Genomic DNA, 19,696 nt, shown 5'->3' on the forward strand with positions numbered 1-19,696 from the left:
GAGTATAACCTGCTGGTCAGTACTTGCTTGTTTCCCTCTACAGTGGTTAGTTGTGGCCAATGGACATTACATCTCCGGGTCTTGCAATGACTTTATACCAACTCATTCTATATTGCCACAATATCCTTCTACCACTGTGCTAAAGGAACGGTACTGTTGGCATTGCTCAATCTACCATTGAATTACCTGAACTGCCTAGGTGTATCAGAACTGTGTGTTTAATAAACAGACTTTATTTTACCACGTTGCCTTCGTCACGCCTTCGGGCTTCAGTGCCTAATCCTCTGCTTGTCTAAGAACCTTATCCAACCATCCCGGTTCACTTAATCCAGGTATCCACCTTGTCCCCAAAAAGCGCCTCAACAGTATATAGGGGAGAGCTTCAATATTCTTTTTATATTCTGCATCTGCATTCCACTGGCGAATCCTCAGTGCTCTGTGAGCCGAAACCGCCATAGCCGAGGATTTTGAACAGAATAAACCAATATCCTTCATGGCTTCCACCATGTAACTGCAGAATCCTTTGTGACCGAGAGTTAAGACCACATTATCCCTATGAACTGTGTCTATATTATCTAGCAAGTTTTCTGACCATTTTACTATAGCATTTCCCACCCAGGCGCATGCAATGGTGGGCCTGAGTGCTGCTCCATTAGCCATATAAAGGGATTTTAAAGTTGTCTCCATTTTACGGTCAGCCGGCTCCTTTAAGGAAGCAGGTAGAACAATTTTCTTAGACAACCTAGACACGGAGGTGTCGGCCATGGGGGTGATTCCCAGCTCTTCCTATCCTCTTCAGGGAAAGGATACGCCAAACGTATTCTTCTGGGAATATGACATTTCTTTTCTGGGTTAGCCCAGGATTTTTCAAAGAATGTATTCAATTCCTTTGAAGGAGGAAAAGTTACCACAGATTTCTTATTTAAATTAAAATCAGCCTTTTCCTCTGGTTCAGGTGTTGCCTCTGTAATCTTTAACACCTCTGTAATAGCCGTTATCATATATTGAATGCTTTTTGCTAATTTGGCGTCTACCCCCTCTCAAATCCCCAGTGTCGACATCTGTCGGAATCTGTGTCTGTGTCACCTTGCATAATTTGCACAAGTGACCTCTTCTGGGAACTAGAGGGGGGCCGTGTGGATGACGTGGAGGGGTCGGCATACAGCACATCTTCCTCCAATATTTAGTCTCTTGTTCAAACTCTGAGAACTTTCTAGAAAGCTGGGAAATCATTTGTTGTAGATTTTCCACCTACACTGGGTCCTTCCCTGTGGGAAGGGCCACCACTCCTGCGTATCTAAAATGGCTTCCTCAGGGGAAGAGCTCTCTGTAATGTCTGACATGTTTACATTCGACATGACACTATCGTGCACTTTCACACCACAGTCACACAGGGAGCTATCAGTGACAGACCCACTAAAATCTGTCAGAGAACACGCAGAGGGATTTGCCAGCTCACACACCGCGCCCTATGAGGTGAATTGTGTATAAAATATAGACAAAACCTTCAGCGCTGTAATATTCAATATTAGGCTCGCTCACCTAATTTACTATACACTCCCTCCCTATCTATAACACCCTGGTACTTGTTCAGCGACGTTATGAGGAGGAAACAGCGTCTGTCAGTCTTTCTTCTCTGTGTATCTGCAGGAGAAAATGGCGCTGAGTGAGTGCTGGCAAGCCTGAGAAGAAGCTCCGCCCCCCTGTAATGGCGCGATTCTGCCTCAGAAGCAATTCTTTTTATACTGGCTGGGGTTGTGTAAAACCAGAGGCTGTACTTGTGTCTTATGTTTTGCCAGTGAGAGTAGGATTTATCATGCAGCTCAGGGCGCCCCCATCCGTGCCCTGCACCCTGTGCGTGAAGGGCTTATAGTGTTATGGAGATATGTCAGCGCAGCCATCCCGCCGCTGCGCTGTACCTTTTGCCGCCAATGACGACCGGAGGGCTCCTCTCTGCAGGACTCCGGTAATATACTCACCAGCCTTCTGATTTCTGGCTCTGTTAGGGGGTGGCGGCAGTGCTGTGGGAGTGAACGCTGTCCAGGCGCGGGCTATGTTCAGTACCCTTCAGGAGCTAATGGTGTCCTGTCAGCGGAAGCAGAGCCATGGAACTACACAGGAAGTTGGTTCCTACTTCACCCCCCCTAAGTCCCACGAAGCAGGGAAGCTGTTACCAGCAGCTTTCCTGAAAATAAAAAACCTAACAAAGTCTTTTCCAGCAAAGCTCTGTAGAGCTCCACTAGTGTGCATCCAGTCTCCTGGGCACATATTCTAAACTGAAATCTGGAGGGGCATAGAGGGAGGAGCCAGTTTACACTGTTGAAAAGTCTTAAACTGCCGAAGGCTCCTGCTGACCCGTCTATACCCCATGGTACTATTTGGACCCCAGCATCCTCTAGGACGTTAGCAAAAATAAAATAAAAAAGCTTAGGGCTGCTAAAAACCAGCAACCCTCTGACCATGGTCCGGCTCCTGCCGCACCAAACAAAAAACAAGTGATTTGCCTGAGCCAGGAGGCGGGGATATAGGGACGGGCCTGTTGCATGCTGGGAGGCCAAAAGCTTTGATCGTTTGCCAATATGCTATCGCTACCTCATATCCTAATGTTATCCTGTGGACCCTGCAGGAGAAAAGTACACCCACGGGTATTAATGCGCGGGTTATTCTCTGCTAATTGAATTGGCTGGCGCAGTAATTAGCACAACTGATTATGCTAATTACATATGTATTATTATGTATTGTTCTTTGCGTTACAATTAAGCAATATGTTTTCATAATGTATCCAGCAATCCACGTGCAAATTACTAACGTTATATCTACTGTATCACATTCTAATTGTGTCAGAGAGATATGAATTGATAAGAACCGCTTGGCCCATGGATTCGGACACTTTTTACCTTTCTTCCCCCAAATATAAATAATCTTCCTTCACATGCAGAGTTTTACAATGTATTACATTACGGCAAGTGTTACTTTCAATATACACAGAACATTTAGTAAATAACCACGCCAGACAGCGTGAATAAATAAACCACCTTTATTATCTCATTGGGCTGTTATAAAAGACGCTCTTCAAGGAGAAATATCACTTCACAAAGGGTCCGACACCCAGGAAAACACATCACTTGGACTTTATTGCACTTTGTTTATTGCCTGATGGGTGGTCCCAGGTTTGGGCTACAGACAAGGCACATATCATATGGTGTGTTACGATGTATGTGACAGACATGAAATGTCATCTGAGGACAGCGGAGAACAGGCACTTAGACTGGATGGAAGATCCAGCAGACAACTGTAACACTCTGGCCCCTGGAAAGTAGGGCCACTAGCCGCTCATGTGCTTACAGCAGGATATCCCGCGTTTCTTCGCCTCATCACTTTTCCCCATTTGAGCAGCTCTGTAAGGGCAGACTCTGTAACGCTGACTTGCTGATGGTCCCATAGGCCTGTGTGTAACTCTGAAGAGAAGCCTTAGGGTCACCGGCTGTGCCAATGTTGTTTGTACCCTGGAACATCTTTCTGCTGAATTTCTGAGCCGATCGCAGCTCACGAGTCCCGGCTATTGGAGTGCGCTGATTCTGAAGAGAACAAAGATATCAGGGCCGACTAAACGGTCTTCAAATTCAGTAGAATATTATTGTGGCATCACTGCTTACAGACAGATATTTATAAGCCAGTCACACATTTGCCACCAACTCCATACCGTGTCCCCCCCTCCCCCACTTCCTTCTTACACAGTCTAGCCTGGACCTCAGTCACACCAGGTGTACACCTCTCCCCCTTCCACTAGTCTGGCCTGTGCTTCATTCACACCAGGTGTACACCTCTCCCCTTTCCACTAGTCTGGCCTGAACCTCAGTCACACCAGGTGTACACCTCTCCCCCTTCCACTAGTCTGGCCTGTGCTTCATTCACACCAGGTGTACACCTCTCCCCTTTCCACTAGTCTGGCCTGAACCTCAGTCACACCAGGTGTACACCTCTCCCCCTTCCACTAGTCTGGCCTGTATTTCATTCGCACCAGGTGTACACCTCTCCCCCTTCCACTAGTCTGGCCTGTGCTTCATTCACACCAGGTGTACACCTCTCCCCCTTCCACTAGTCTAGCCTGGACCTCAGTCACACCAGGTGTACACCTCTCCCCCTTCCACTAGTCTGGCCTGTACTTCATTCACACCAGGTGTACTCCCCTCCCATAATCATCAGTCTAGCCTGGACCTCTGCCATACAAGGTGTACCCCCTCCCTATACACATCGGTCTAGCATAGACCTCACCAGTATACCCCCCTACTCACCAGCCTTGCACTGACTGCGGCTACGCTCACCGCTCCTTTGGGTGCTGCCTCCTTACGAGTGAGAAGGTGGTTAGGGGCTGCAGCACGTGCTTGCTGGGTTAGTGAGAAAGAACGCGCCCTGATAACAGGAGCAGTTTTTCCTCTTGGTTCCACGTTTTTATTGACCTTTGTGGAAATATAAGTACATTTATGTGTTATTTTTAGTTCTAGTGATTCAGCCAAGATCGGTTATTTTATATGGTAGAACAAATATCTTTTTACTTCTGTAAGTGTGAGAGTGTTTATATATAATGCTATATACAGAAGCAGCTGCTACGTCTCCCTGTCTGCACCTTACCCCATGCATGCCAGGCTGTGAGGACGAGTTCTGTTCCTGGCTTGGCTGACATCCTGACTTCTTGGGTGCTGTGCCACCTCGCCAGTGCCCAGATCCAGCTGATAATCACATAAAGTTACAGTGTTATTAGGTGGGGAAACCGCACAAAGCTGTGCAGAAAGATAATGATAGTTATCACACACAATGAAACATCTCCTAGTGCAGTGATGGCTAACCTTGACACTCCAGCTGTTGTTGAACTACACATCCCAGCATGACCTGCTACAGTTTTGTTATTTGGCCATGCTAAAACTGATGCAGGGCATGCTGGGATGTGTAGTTCAACAACAGCCGGGGTGTCAAGGTTAGCCATCACTGTCCTACTGCTATACTATAAAGACTGCATAGCAGACACAACAAATCACCAGAGGACAGGAAGGCTGAGACAGTAAAGTGCTAAAGTGGGAGGGGCAAAAGGGAGAAGTGCCAGAGCAAGGGGGGGGGGGGGGGGGAAGCGAGAAGTGCCAGAGCAAGAGGGAAGGAAAAAGCGAGAAGTGCCAGAGCAAGGGGGGAAGGAAAAAGCGAGAAGTGCCAGAGCAAGGGGGGAAGGAAAAAGCGAGAAGTGCCAGAGCAAGAGGGGAAGGAAAAAGCGAGAAGTGCCAGAGCAAGGGGGGAAGGAAAAAGCGAGAAGTGCCAGAGCAAGGGGGGAAGGAAAAAGCGAGAAGTGCCAGAGCAAGAGGGGAAGGAAAAAGCGAGAAGTGCCAGAGCAAGGGGGGAAGGAAAAAGCGAGAAGTGCCAGAGCAAGGGGGGAAGGAAAAAGCGAGAAGTGCCAGAGCAAGGGGGGAAGGAAAAAGCGAGAAGTGCCAGAGCAAGAGGGGAAGGAAAAAGCGAGAAGTGCCAGAGCAAGAGGGGAAGGAAAAAGCGAGAAGTGCCAGAGCAAGGGGGGAAGGAAAAAGCGAGAAGTGCCAGAGCAAGGGGGGAAGGAAAAAGCGAGAAGTGCCAGAGCAAGGGGGGAAGGAAAAAGCGAGAAGTGCCAGAGCAAGGGGGGAAGGAAAAAGCGAGAAGTGCCAGAGCAAGAGGGGAAGGAAAAAGCGAGAAGTGCCAGAGCAAGGGGGGAAGGAAAAAGCGAGAAGTGCCAGAGCAAGGGGGGAAGGAAAAAGCGAGAAGTGCCAGAGCAAGAGGGGAAGGAAAAAGCGAGAAGTGCCAGAGCAATGGGGGAAGGAAAAAGCGAGAAGTGCCAGAGCAATGGGGGAAGGAAAAAGCGAGAAGTGCCAGAGCAAGGGGGGAAGGAAAAAGCGAGAAGTGCTAGAGCAAGGGGGGAAGGAAAAAGCGAGAAGTGCCAGAGCAAGGGGGGAAGGAAAAAGCGAGAAGTGCCAGAGCAAGGGGGGAAGGAAAAAGCGAGAAGTGCCAGAGCAAGGGGGGGAAGGAAAAAGCGAGAAGTGCCAGAGCAAGGGGGGAAGGAAAAAGCGAGAAGTGCCAGAGCAAGGGGGGAAGGAAAAAGCGAGAAGTGCCAGAGCAAGGGGGGAAGGAAAAAGCGAGAAGTGCCAGAGCAAGGGGGGAAGGAAAAAGCGAGAAGTGCCAGAGCAAGGGGGGAAGGAAAAAGCGAGAAGTGCCAGAGCAAGGGGGGAAGGAAAAAGCGAGAAGTGCCAGAGCAAGGGGGGAAGGAAAAAGCGAGAAGTGCCAGAGCAAGGGGGGAAGGAAAAAGCGAGAAGTGCCAGAGCAAGGGGGGGGGGAAGCGAGAAGTGCCAGAGCAAGAGGGGAAGGAAAAAGCGAGAAGTGCCAGAGCAAGAGGGGAAGGAAAAAGCGAGAAGTGCCAGAGCAATGGGGGAAGGAAAAAGCGAGAAGTGCCAGAGCAAGGGGGGAGAGAAAAAGAGCGAGAAATGCCAGAGCAAGGGGAGGAAGAGGATGCTGGGTTCCATTTCATGAACATGGGGTATAGACTGTTCCGCAGGAGCCATGGGCACTCTAAGACTTTGCAAAGGGTGTGAACTGGCTCCTCCCTCTATGCCCCTCCTCCAGACCTCAGTTATAGGAACTGTGCCCAGGAAGACTGACATTTTGAGGAAAGGATTTACTTTTCTCTGACGTCCTAGTGGATGCTGGGGACTCCGAAAGGACCATGGGGAATAGCGGCTCCGCAGGAGACTGGGCACAAAAGTAAAAGCTTTAGGACTACCTGGTGTGCACTGGCTCCTCCCCCTATGACCCTCCTCCAAGCCTCAGTTAGATATTTGTGCCCGAACGAGAAGGGTGCACACTAGGGGCTCTCCTGAGCTTCTTAGTGAAAGTTTTAGTTTAGGTTTGTTATTTTCAGTGAGACCTGCTGGCAACAGGCTCACTGCATCGAGGGACTAAGGGGAGAAGAAGCGAACTCACCTGCGTGCAGAGTGGATTGGGCTTCTTAAGCTACTGGACATTAGCTCCAGAGGGACGATCACAGGCCCAGCCATGGATGGGTCCCAGAGCCGCGCCGCCGGCCCCCTTACAGAGCCAGAAGACTGAAGAGGTCCGGAAAATCGGCGGCAGAAGACGTCCTGTATTCAATAAGGTAGCGCACAGCACCGCAGCTGTGCGCCATTGCTCTCAGCACACTTCACACTCCGGTCACTGAGGGTGCAGGGCGCTGGGGGGGGGCGCCCTGAGACGCAATAAAAACACCTTATATGGCAAAAAATACATCACATATAGCTCCTGGGCTATATGGATGCATTTAACCCCTGCCAATTTTTCCATAAAAAAGCGGGAGAAAGGCCGCCGAGAAGGGGGCGGAGCCTATCTCCTCAGCACACTGGCGCCATTTTTTCCTCACAGCTCCGTTGGAGGAAAGCTCCCTGACTCTCCCCTGCAGTCCTGCACTACAGAAACAGGGTAAAACAAGAGAGGGGGGGCACTAATTTGGCAGCTAAATATATACAGCAGCTATATCAGGGAGAAACACTTATATAAGGTTATCCCTGTATATATATAGCGCTCTGGTGTGTGCTGGCAAACTCTCCCTCTGTCTCCCCAAAGGGCTAGTGGGGTCCTGTCCTCTATCAGAGCATTCCCTGTGTGTGTGCTGTGTGTCGGTACGTTGAGTCGACATGTATGAGGAGGAAAATGGTATGGAGGCGGAGCAATTGCCTGTATTAGTGATGTCACCCCCTAGGGAGTCGACACCTGACTGGATGGTCTTATGGAAGGAATTACGTGATAGTGTCAGCACTTTACAAAAGACTGTTGACGACATGAGACAGCCGGCAAATCAGTTAATACCTGTACAGGCGTCTCAAACACCGTCAGGGGCTCTAAAGCGCCCGTTACCTCAGATGGTCGACACAGACACTGACTCCAGTGTCGACGGTGAGGAAACAAACGTATTTTCCAGTAGGGCCACACGTTACATGATCACGGCAATGAAGGAGGCATTGAACATTTCTGATACTACAAGTACCACAAAAAAGGGTATTATGTGGGGTGTGAAAAAACTACCCGTAGTTTTTCCTGAATCAGATGAATTAAATGAGGTGTGTGATGAAGCGTGGGTTTCCCCCGATAAAAAACTGCTAATTTCTAAAAAATTATTGGCATTATACCCTTTCCCGCCAGAGGTTAGGGCGCGTTGGGAAACACCCCCTAGGGTAGATAAGGCACTCACACGCTTATCAAAACAAGTGGCGTTACCGTCTCCTGATACGGCCGCCCTCAAGGAACCAGCTGATAGGAAGCTGGAAAATATCCTAAAAAGTATATACACACATACTGGTATTATACTGCGACCAGCTATCGCCTCAGCCTTGATGTGCAGTGCTGGGGTGGCTTGGTCGGATTCCCTGACTGAAAATATTGATACCCTGGACAGGGACAATATATTATTGACTATAGAGCATTTAAAGGATGCATTTCTATATATGCGAGATGCACAGAGGGATATTTGCACTCTGGCATCAAGAGTAAGTGCGCTGTCCATTTCTGCCAGAAGAGGGTTATGGACGCGACAGTGGTCAGGTGATGCGGATTCCAAACGGCATATGGAAGTATTGCCGTATAAAGGGGAGGAGTTATTTGGGGTCGGTCTATCGGACCTGGTGGCCACGGCAACGGCTGGGAAATCCACCTTTTTACCCCAGGTCACCTCTCAGCAGAAAAAGACACCGTCTTTTCAGGCTCAGTCCTTTCGTCCCCATAAGGTCAAGCGGGCAAAAGGCCACTCATATCTGCCCCGGGGCAGAGGAAGGGGAAAAAGACTGCAGCAGACAGCCTCTTCCCACGAACAGAAGCCCTCCCCCGCTTCTGCCAAGTCCTCAGCATGACGCTGGGGCCTTACAAGCGGACTCAGGCACGGTGGGGGCCCGTCTCAAGAATTTCAGCGCGCAGTGGGCTCACTCGCAAGTGGACCCCTGGATCCTGCAGGTAGTATCTCAGGGGTACAAATTGGAATTCGAGACGTCTCCCCCTCGCCGGTTCCTGAAGTCTGCTTTACCAACATCTCCCCCCGACAGGGAGGCAGTATTGGAAGCCATTCACAAGCTGTATTCCCAGCAGGTGATAATCAAGGTACCCCTCCTACAACAGGGAAAGGGGTATTATTCCACGCTGTTTGTGGTACCGAAGCCGGACGGCTCGGTGAGACCTATTTTAAATCTGAAATCCTTGAACACTTACATACAAAGGTTCAAATTCAAGATGGAGTCACTCAGAGCAGTGATAGCGAACCTGGAAGAAGGGGACTATATGGTGTCTCTGGACATCAAGGATGCTTACCTCCATGTCCCAATTTGCCCTTCTCACCAAGGGTACCTCAGGTTTGTGGTACAGAACTGTCACTATCAGTTTCAGACGCTGCCGTTTGGATTGTCCACGGCACCCCGGGTCTTTACCAAGGTAATGGCCGAAATGATGATTCTTCTTTGAAGAAAAGGCGTCTTAATTATCCCTTACTTGGACGATCTCCTGATAAGGGCAAGGTCCAGAGAACAGTTAGAGGTCGGAGTAGCACTATCTCAAGTAGTACTACGACAGCACGGATGGATTCTAAATATTCCAAAATCGCAGCTGATTCCGACGACACGTCTGCTGTTCCTAGGGATGATTCTGGACACAGTACAGAAAAAGGTGTTTCTCCCGGAGGAGAAAGCCAGGGAGTTATCCGACCTAGTCAGGAACCTCCTAAAACCAGGCCAAGTGTCAGTGCATCAATGCACAAGGGTCCTGGGAAAAATGGTGGCTTCTTACGAAGCGATTCCATTCGGCAGATTCCACGCAAGAACTTTTCAGTGGGATCTGCTGGACAAATGGTCCGGATCGCATCTTCAAATGCATCAGCGGATAACCCTGTCTCCAAGGACAAGGGTGTCTCTCCTGTGGTGGTTACAGAGTGCTCATCTTCTAGAGGGCCGCAGATTCGGCATTCAGGACTGGGTCCTGGTGACCACGGATGCCAGCCTGAGAGGCTGGGGAGCAGTCACACAGGGAAGAAATTTCCAGGGCTTGTGGTCAAGCATGGAAACGTCACTTCACATAAATATCCTGGAACTAAGGGCCATTTACAATGCCCTAAGTCAGGCAAGGCCTCTGCTTCAGGGTCAGCCGGTGTTGATCCAGTCGGACAACATCACGGCAGTCGCCCACGTAAACAGACAGGGCGGCACAAGAAGCAGGAGGGCAATGACGGAAGTTGCAAGGATTCTTCGCTGGGCGGAAAATCATGTGATAGCACTGTCAGCAGTGTTCATTCCGGGAGTGGACAACTGGGAAGCAGACTTCCTCAGCAGACACGACCTCCACCCGGGGGAGTGGGGACTTCACCCAGAAGTCTTCCACATGATTGTGAACCGTTGGGAAAAACCAAAGGTGGACATGATGGCGTCCCGCCTCAACAAAAAACTGGACAGATATTGCGCCAGGTCAAGGGACCCTCAGGCAATAGCTGTGGACGCTCTGGTAACACCGTGGGTGTACCAGTCAGTGTATGTGTTCCCTCCTCTGCCTCTCATACCCAAGGTACTGAGAATCATAAGAAGTAGAGGAGTAAGGACTATACTCGTGGCTCCGGATTGGCCAAGAAGGACTTGGTACCCGGAACTTCAAGAGATGCTCACGGAAGACCCGTGGCCTCTGCCTCTAAGAAAGGACCTGCTCCAGCAGGGACCATGTCTGTTCCAAGACTTACCGCGGCTGCGTTTGACGGCATGGCGGTTGAACGCCGGATCCTGAAGGAAAAAGGCATTCCGGATGAAGTCATCCCTACCCTGATCAAAGCCAGGAAGGATGTAACTGTGCAACATTATCACCGTATTTGGCGTAAATATGTTGCGTGGTGTGAGGCCAGGAAGGCTCCTACAGAGGAATTTCAACTGGGTCGTTTCCTGCATTTCCTGCAAACAGGACTGTCTATGGGCCTAAAATTAGGGTCCATTAAGGTTCAAATTTCGGCCCTCTCAATATTCTTCCAAAAAGAACTAGCTTCAGTTCCTGAAGTTCAGACGTTTGTCAAGGGAGTACTGCATATACAGCCTCCTTTTGTGCCTCCAGTGGCACCTTGGGATCTCAATGTAGTTTTGGGGTTCCTAAAATCACATTGGTTTGAACCACTCACCACTGTGGACTTAAAATATCTCACATGGAAAGTTGGTGATGCTGTTAGCCCTGGCTTCAGCCAGGCGTGTTTCAGAATTGGCGGCTTTATCCTATAAAAGCCCTTACCTAATTTTTCATACGGACAGGGCAGAATTGAGGACTCGTCCTCAATTTCTCCCTAAGGTGGTTTCAGCATTTCACTTAAACCAGCCTATTGTGGTGCCTGCGGCTACTAGGGACTTGGAGGATTCCAAGTTGCTGGACGTAGTCAGGGCCCTGAAAATATATGTTTCCAGGACGGCTGGAGTCAGAAAATCTGACTCGCTGTTTATCCTGTATGCACCCAACAAGCTGGGTGCTCCTGCTTCTAAGCAGACTATTGCTCGTTGGATTTGTAGTACAATTCAGCTTGCACATTCTGTGGCAGGCCTGCCACAGCCAAAATCTGTAAAAGCCCATTCCACAAGGAAAGTGGGCTCATCTTGGGCGGCTGCCCGAGGGGTCTCGGCTTTACAACTTTGCCGAGCAGCTACTTGGTCAGGGGCAAACACGTTTGCTAAATTCTACAAATTTGATACCCTGGCTGAGGAGGACCTGGAGTTCTCTCATTCGGTGCTGCAGAGTCATCCGCACTCTCCCGCCCGTTTGGGAGCTTTGGTATAATCCCCATGGTCCTTTCGGAGTCCCCAGCATCCACTAGGACGTCAGAGAAAATAAGAATTTACTTACCGATAATTCTATTTCTCATAGTCCGTAGTGGATGCTGGGCGCCCATCCCAAGTGCGGATTGTCTGCAATACTTGTACATAATTATTGTTACAAAAATCGGGTTATTATTGTTGTGAGCCATCTTTTCAGAGGCTCCTCTGTTATCATGCTGTTAACTGGGTTCAGATCACAAGTTGTACGGTGTGATTGGTGTGGCTGGTATGAGTCTTACCCGGGATTCAAAATCCTTCCTTATTGTGTACGCTCGTCCGGGCACAGTGTCCTAACTGAGGCTTGGAGGAGGGTCATAGGGGGAGGAGCCAGTGCACACCAGGTAGTCCTAAAGCTTTTACTTTTGTGCCCAGTCTCCTGCGGAGCCGCTATTCCCCATGGTCCTTTCGGAGTCCCCAGCATCCACTACGGACTATGAGAAATAGAATTATCGGTAAGTAAATTCTTATTTTATACTAATGGTGAGATTCTTACCAGCTCACACCTGCTCCACCATGCCGCACAACATGGCATTCAACATAACACACGCCAACAGGCATGAACCATTTGCAGCAACATGCTGAAAACAAATGTAACAACACCTGTGTAACTAAAATGAACAAACTGCAGGTAAAGTACGCACTGGGTCGGGTGCCCAGCATCCTCTACGGACTAGGAGAAAAGGATTTACCGGTAGGTATTAAAGTACTGTTTTCTCATACGTCCTAGAGGATGCTGGGGTCCACTTCAGTACCATGGGGTTATACCAAAGCTCCAGTACGGGCGGGAGAGTGCGGATGACCCTGCAGCACTGATTGACCAAACTTGAGGTCCTCATCGGCCAAAGTGTCAAATACGTTTGCTAAATTTTATAAGTTTGACCCTGACCAAGTAGCTGCTCGGCAAAGATGTTTAGCCGAGACACCCCAGGCAGCCGCCCAGGATGAGCCCACTTTCCTAGTAGAATGGGCCTTCACCGACTTCGGTACCGGCAAGCCTGCCGTAGAATGAGCCTGCTGAATCGTACCTCTGATCCAGCGTGCAATAGTCTGCTTAGAAGCAGGACACCCAATCTTGATGGGAGCATACAGGACAAACAGAGCCTCTGTTTTCCGTAACCGAGCTGTTCTTGCGACATAAATCTTCAAAGCTCTAACCACATCTAGGAGACTTTGACTCAGTGAAAGTGTCAGTAGCTACTGGCACCACAATAGGTTGGTTTATGTGGAAGGATGAAACCACCTTTGGAAGAAATTGTTGACAAGTTCTTAACTCCGCCCTATCTTCATGGAAGATCAAGTCAGGGCTCTCGTGAGCCAAGGCCCCAAACTCAGACATCCGCCTTGCGGATGCCAAGGTCAAAAGCATCACCACTTTCCAAGTGAGAAACTTCAATTCTATCTCCTGCAGAGGTTCAAACCAATCTGATTGAAGGAACTGCAACACCACATTAAGGTCCCATGGTGCCACTGGAGGCACAAATAGAGGCTAGATGTGCAGAACCCCTTTCACGAACGTCTGAACTTCTGGAAAGGAGGCCAATTGTTTTTGAAAGAAAACTGATAAAGCCGAAATCTGGACCTTGACTGGCCCGCATCCACACCAGCCTGCAGAAAATGGAGAAAACGTCCCAACTCAAACTCTTCCGTAGGAGCCTTCTTGGATTCACACCAAGACACATATTTTCTCCAAATACGGTGGTAATGTTTAGACATTACTCCTTTCCTGGCCTGAATAAGAGTGGGGATGACTTCCTTGGGAATACCTTTTCGGGCTAGGATCTGGCGCTCAACAGCCATGCCGTCAAACATAGCCGCGGTAAGTCTTGATACACACATGGTCCCTGCTGTAGTAGGTCCTCTCGAAGAGGAAGAGGCCGAGGATCTTCTATGAGCAACTCCTGAAGATCTGGATACCAAGCCCTCCTTGGCAAGTCTGGGGCAATGAAGATTGCTCAAACTCTTGTTCTTCTTCTTATTTTGAGAACTTTTGGAATCAGTGGAAGTGGAGGGAAAACATATACCGACCGAAACACCCACTGGGTCACCAGTGCATCCACTGCTAGTGCTTGAGGGTCTCTCGACCTGGAACACTATCTCTGAAGCTTCTTGTTTAGACGAGATGCCAACTGTCAGGATTCTGATTTTGTCTGTCCCCGGTGGGGGCGCTAGTGGGTCAGTGTTGGTGTGACGTAATACACGAGGAGACCGAAGAATAGTCCTGCGCATAGGCGCTGATATTTATCATGTCACAGGGATCACAAAGCAATTGAATAACAGGTGCAGTGGAATGCAAAACCAGAAATAACAGGAAATAAATATTCAAAAGTCACTGGTAACTATGATTGAAACAAACAGAACTCCGGTAATTGTAAAAAGCACACAGTCTCAGTAAAACTCAGGATGAAATAAATTTGGAAAAACAGAACTCTGATAAATGTACAGTCTCTATGAAGCACAAGTCCAGATAGCCTAACGGGCTTAAGCAGGAGACAGTCTCTAAGCAAATAGATGTTAACTGCTGAGATGCACATATGGTAATGATAAAACACCTGAGGAGAGTCTCTTACTGCTGGTGGATTGTGGCTGGCTGTGGCTGGAGTTTGTAGTTCCACAGGAACACTGGAACAGGGAGATGACTTGGAGATGCCAGAAATAGAAGACTGCTGGAAACAAAGGATTGAAGACCAGAACCTGGAACTGGAACGGAACTGGAACTGCTGGGACCTGTAGTTCCACAGGTCCAATACACAGGGGTATCTCTGCAGACAGATGACTGCAAACAGGAGACGCCTGTTCACAGAATGTGACGTGTTGTCCAAGGCCCTGAGACTGAGCCAGGAACTGGAGTTTATACCCCCTTGGTCTGTGATGATTGGATGTTGCATCTGTGAGAACACACCCCGCTGGATTGGGTGTTCAGATCAGCTGTGAGTTAGCTGAAGCACTGTGTACTCCAGGCTGCAGTAGACTGAAAACTGGAACTGAACTGAACTGCTGGAACCTGTAGTTCCACAGTAGTGATGCGATGGAGAATGCAGATTCCTGACAGCCATCATGTCTACTTGAGGAACTCCCCAAAGACTTGTCACCTCTGCGAAGACTTCTTGGTGGAGGCCCCACTCTCCTGGATGGAGATCTTGTCTGCTGAGGAAGTCTGCTCCCCAGTTGTCCACTACCGGAATGAAAATTGCTGACAGAGCTCTTACATGTCTTTCTGCCCAGAGGAGAATCCTTGTCACCTCTGCCATTGCTCCTCTGCTTTTCGTTCCGCCTTGCCTGTTTATGTACGCGACTGCTGTTACATTGTCCGACTGGATCTGCACGGGATGATCTTGAAGAAGATGTACCGCTTGTAGAAGGACGTTGTAAATGGCTCTTAATTCCAGAACGTTTATGTGAAGGCAGACTTCCTGACTTGACCATTTTCCTTGGAAGCTTTCCCCCTGTGTGACAGCTCCCCAGCCTCGGAGACTTGCATCCGTGGTTACTAGGACCCAGTCGTGAATCCCAAACCTGCGTCCCTCTAGTAGGCGAGAACAGTGTAGTCACCACAGGAGCGAAATCCTGGCTTTGGGGGACAGGATTATTTTCCGGTGCATGTGTAGGTGGGATCCGGACCACTTGTCCAACAGGTCTCACTGGAATACTCTGGCATGAAATCGGCCAAACTGTATGGCCTCGTAGGCCGCTACCATTTTCCCCAACAACCGAATGCATTGATGGATCGACACGCTTGTTGGTTTCAATATTTGTTTGACCATTTTCTGGATTTCCCGAGCCTTTTCCACTGGAAGAAATACTCTCCATACTTCTGTGTCCAGAATCATCCCTAAAAAGGACAATCTTGTCGTCGGTTCCAACTGACAGGGAGAGTGCGATGTTCTGCACCAACTGTTCCCTGGATCTCGCTTTTATCAGGAGATCATCCAGATAAGAAATTATATTGACTCCTTTTTGACAAAGGAGGACCATCATCTCCGCCATCACCTTGGTGGATACCCTCGGTGCCGTGGAAAGTCCGAACGGCAACGTCTGGAACTGGTAATGGCAATCCTGTGCAGCGAATCTCAGATAAGCTTGGTGAGGAGGATAAATGGGAACATGCAAGTAAGCATCCTTTATGTCTACTGACACCATGAAGTCCCCCTCCTCCAGACTGGAAATCACTGCCCTCAGGGATTCCATCTTGAACTTGAACCTTTTCAGGTAGAGATTCAGATTTTCCAGGTTTAAAAACGGTCTGACCGAGCCGTCCGGCTTCGGAACTACGAAGATGCTTGAATAAAAACCTTCTCCTTGTTGTGACAAGGGTACCAGGACAATGACCTGATCCTGACATAATTTTTTAATTGCTGTTGTTATAGCCTCTCTTTCTGGAAGAGAAGCTGGCAAGGTCGATTTGAAAAATCGGCATGGGGGGACGTCTTGAAACTCTAGTTTGTACCCATGGGACACTATTTGAAAGACCCATGGGTCCAGGCCAGATTGAATCCAGATTTGACTGAAAAGTTTCAGACGTGCTCCCACCCGAGCGGACTCCCGCAAGGGAGCCCCGGCGTCATGCTGCAGATTTGGCAGAAGCAGGGGTGGACTTCTGCTCCTGCGATCAGGGAGACGCTGCGGATTTCTTTCCTTTTCCCCTTCCCCTACCTGCAAAAAAGGGGGAACCTTTGGCCTTTTTGTATTTGTTGGGCCGAAAGGACTGCATATGAGAGTGATGTGTCTTTTTCGCCGGTGTAGGAGTATAAGGCAAGAATGTCGACTTACCTGCGGTAGCCGCCGAGACTAACGCATCCAGCCCATCACCAAACAAGGCCTCACCTTTATACGGGAGAGCCTCCATATTTCTTTTGGAATCTACATCAGCTACATCACTGGCGAATCCACAACGCCCTCCGAGCCAATACTGCCATGGTAGCGGCTTTTGAACCCAAGAGTCCAATATCCTTCATAGCTTCCAGCATGTATGCGGCAGCGTCTTTGATATGACCTAACATTAGGAGTATCTCGTCTCTATCAACCGTGTCAATTTTCGATGACAAGTTATCTGACCATTTTTCGATAGCACGACTCACCCACGCGCAAGCAATGGTGGGTCTGAGCAGCGTACCATTGGCCACATAAATAGTTTTAACGTAGTCACCATTTTGCGGTCTGCCGGCTCCTTTAGTGAAGCCGTCCCAGGTGCAGGGAGAATCACCTTTTTTGTTAACCTTGACAGTGCACTAACACCGGGAATGACTCCCATCTTTTCCTGTCCTCTAATGGAAAAAGATAAGCAATCTGAATCCTTTTGGGAATATGAAATTTCTTTTCAGGATTCACCCAAACTCCCTCAAAAAGAGTATTTAGCTTGTGGGAAGGAGGTAAAGTTACCTTACATTTCTTTTCCTTATAGAAATAAGCCTTCTCCTGAGGTACAGTAGGGGCTTCCGTAACTTCTAAGACCTCCTTTATAGCAACAATCATATATTGTATGCTTTTTGCCTATTTGGAATCTATTCCCCTGGAATCACTATCGTCGACACAGGAATCAGAGTCCGTGTCGGTATCAGTATGTACAATGTTTGCAAACGGTCTCTTATGTGACCCAGAGGGGTCGACTTCGGATGAGAAAGCAGAACCCTGAAAAATCAAATCTTCCACTGATTTTCTCCAGCATTCTGCATGAGACTCAGACTTATCTAATCTCTTACTGATATGATTCACACTATCACGTATTTCTTTCAGGCTCGTGGTGTGCCGGCAGCGCCACCACATTACAACTCTGTGTCCCTAAAATGGATCCCTCAGGGGAAGAGCTCCCTGCCTCAGACATGTCACACACGTGCACAACCACACCACAGACACTCCGGGACTTATAGGGGACAGACGCACAGTAAAATCTGTCAGAGGGACACAGATAGGAGCAGCCAGTTCACAACCCAGCGTCAGTATCACAATGCCTGTGAAACATAAAATGCCCACTGACACAAGCGCTTTTTTATAATGTAAACACAATATAAAGCACCATGTCAGGAATCGGCGGTCAGCTGCGTCTCACCTACCAGCGCGCTGGTGTGCAGGCCTCCGGAGGTCATGGCCCCAGTCGTGGCTGCATGGATGCGCTGACCGCGAGCGTCATCTCCCGTGTCGCTGAGTACCCCTGAGTCTGGTCCTGCGCTTGTGTTCCGCTGTGTGCCGGCATCCGGTCTGTATGGATGCTGCCTGCACTCAGCTAATCCCGGCATCTAATCCAGCCCTGTTTCCAGCCAGAACACTGCGACCAATCACTGCAGAGCAAGGGGTATAAGTTCCTGTCCGGGGCTCACTCTCATCGCCTCGGACAACGAGTCACATACCCTGTGTCTAGTTCTCCCAGTTCCTGCGTTCCTGTTTCCAGCGTTCCCCTGTGGTTACCTCATTTGTTCCAGCTTCCATTTCTACAGCTCACCTGTTACTCCGGTCTTCAGCTACATCCAGCTTCAAACCCATCAGCAGTAAGAGACTCTCCTCAGGTGTTCTTTCTCATTACTTACCTGTGCACTAATTGTCAGCTTACCATCTGTGCAACTCAGCCGTATAACATCTACTGGCTTAGAGACTGTCTCCTGCTTTATCCTAAGTGTGGCTATATGGACTTGTGCTTTACAGAGACTGTGAGTTACTCATATATTCCGGAGTTCTGTTTCCCTAACCATTATCCGTTTATCCTGTGTTATTCAGAGACTGTGTATTTCCAAATACTACTGGAGTTCTGTTATTTCACCTGCATTCATTATCAAGTTATTTCACGTTCTGCTGCAAGAGACTTTTATGTTGTTTGGATTCAGTTACCTGTCATAGTTTTCCACATTATCGGTTTCCATTGTATTCAGTATTATACCATCTGCTTCACATTAATAAATATCAGCGCTTATGCACAGGACTTTCATATTGCCTCCCCGCTTTGTACATCGCACCAACACTGACCCACTAGCGCCCCCGCCGGGGACAGACAAAACCAGAGACCTGACAGTTTGTCCGAGGCGAGGCCCATGGACCCGGACGGTGGTCAGAGTGTGGGGTCAGGGACACTCCAAGGCTTAGTGTCACGACTGGATGGTCAAGAGGCTGCGCAGCAGCAGATTATACAATACCTGCAGGAAATGTCTTCTCGCTTAGATACTCTGCAACAGTCATTTCCAACTTCAGCTCCTCCAGTGTCCCCATCAGTTTCTGCTCCTGTTCCTAGTTCCATAGTTTCTAGCTCTCCAGTTGCTTCTATTCCAATGTCTCGTATCCATCTTCCTACACCAAGTAAATTTGATGGTAATCCTAAAATGTGTCGTGGATTTTTGAATCAATGCGAAGTCCACTTTGAATTGCAACCACAGAACTTTCCAACACCTAGAGCAAAGGTTGCATATATTGTCTCTCTTTTAGCTGGGTCTACTCTGAATTGGGTTTCTCCGCTGTGGGAGCGAGCAGATGCATTGCTGAATAATTATACAGAGTTTGTTGCCGCATTCCGACGCATCTTTGACGAGCCTGGGCGTACGACTTCTGATTCCTCAGACCTCCTTCAGATCCGCCAGGGAACACGTACTGTGGGTCAGTACGTCATTCAGTTCCAGACATTGGCATCAGAGGTGAAGTGGAACAACCAGGCATTGGTTGCCGCCTTCTGGCATGGTCTGTCTGACCGCATAAAGGATGAATTGACTACTCGAGATCTACCAGAGCAACTGGAGGCCCTAATCTCTCTATGTGTCAAGTTAGACCTACGTCTACGCGAGCGAGCCTGTGAACGTTCTCAAGGTGATCTTCGCAAGCACAGAGTTATGCCTATTGTACAGTCTCCACCT

General features: G+C 48.9%; 1 protein-coding gene across 1 annotated transcript in view; it reads right to left on the reverse strand.

Moving 5' to 3' along the window:
* Positions 1 to 3,019: 3,019 nt before the first annotated feature.
* Positions 3,020 to 19,696, reverse strand: part of LOC134985590 (mitogen-activated protein kinase 15-like) — a 30,024-nt gene continuing 13,347 nt past the window's right edge. The window contains exons 4-6 of the mRNA XM_063950406.1: positions 4,633 to 4,730; positions 4,296 to 4,460; positions 3,020 to 3,578 (exon numbers count right to left, since the gene is read on the reverse strand). Of these exons, the coding sequence (XP_063806476.1) occupies positions 3,375 to 3,578; positions 4,296 to 4,460; positions 4,633 to 4,730 (467 nt within the window). The 3' untranslated portion in view covers positions 3,020 to 3,374. The remainder of the gene's footprint in view (positions 3,579 to 4,295; positions 4,461 to 4,632; positions 4,731 to 19,696) is intronic.

Source organism: Pseudophryne corroboree, assembly GCF_028390025.1.
Source record: "Pseudophryne corroboree isolate aPseCor3 chromosome 5 unlocalized genomic scaffold, aPseCor3.hap2 SUPER_5_unloc_4, whole genome shotgun sequence".
Lineage (NCBI taxonomy): Eukaryota > Metazoa > Chordata > Amphibia > Anura > Myobatrachidae > Pseudophryne > Pseudophryne corroboree.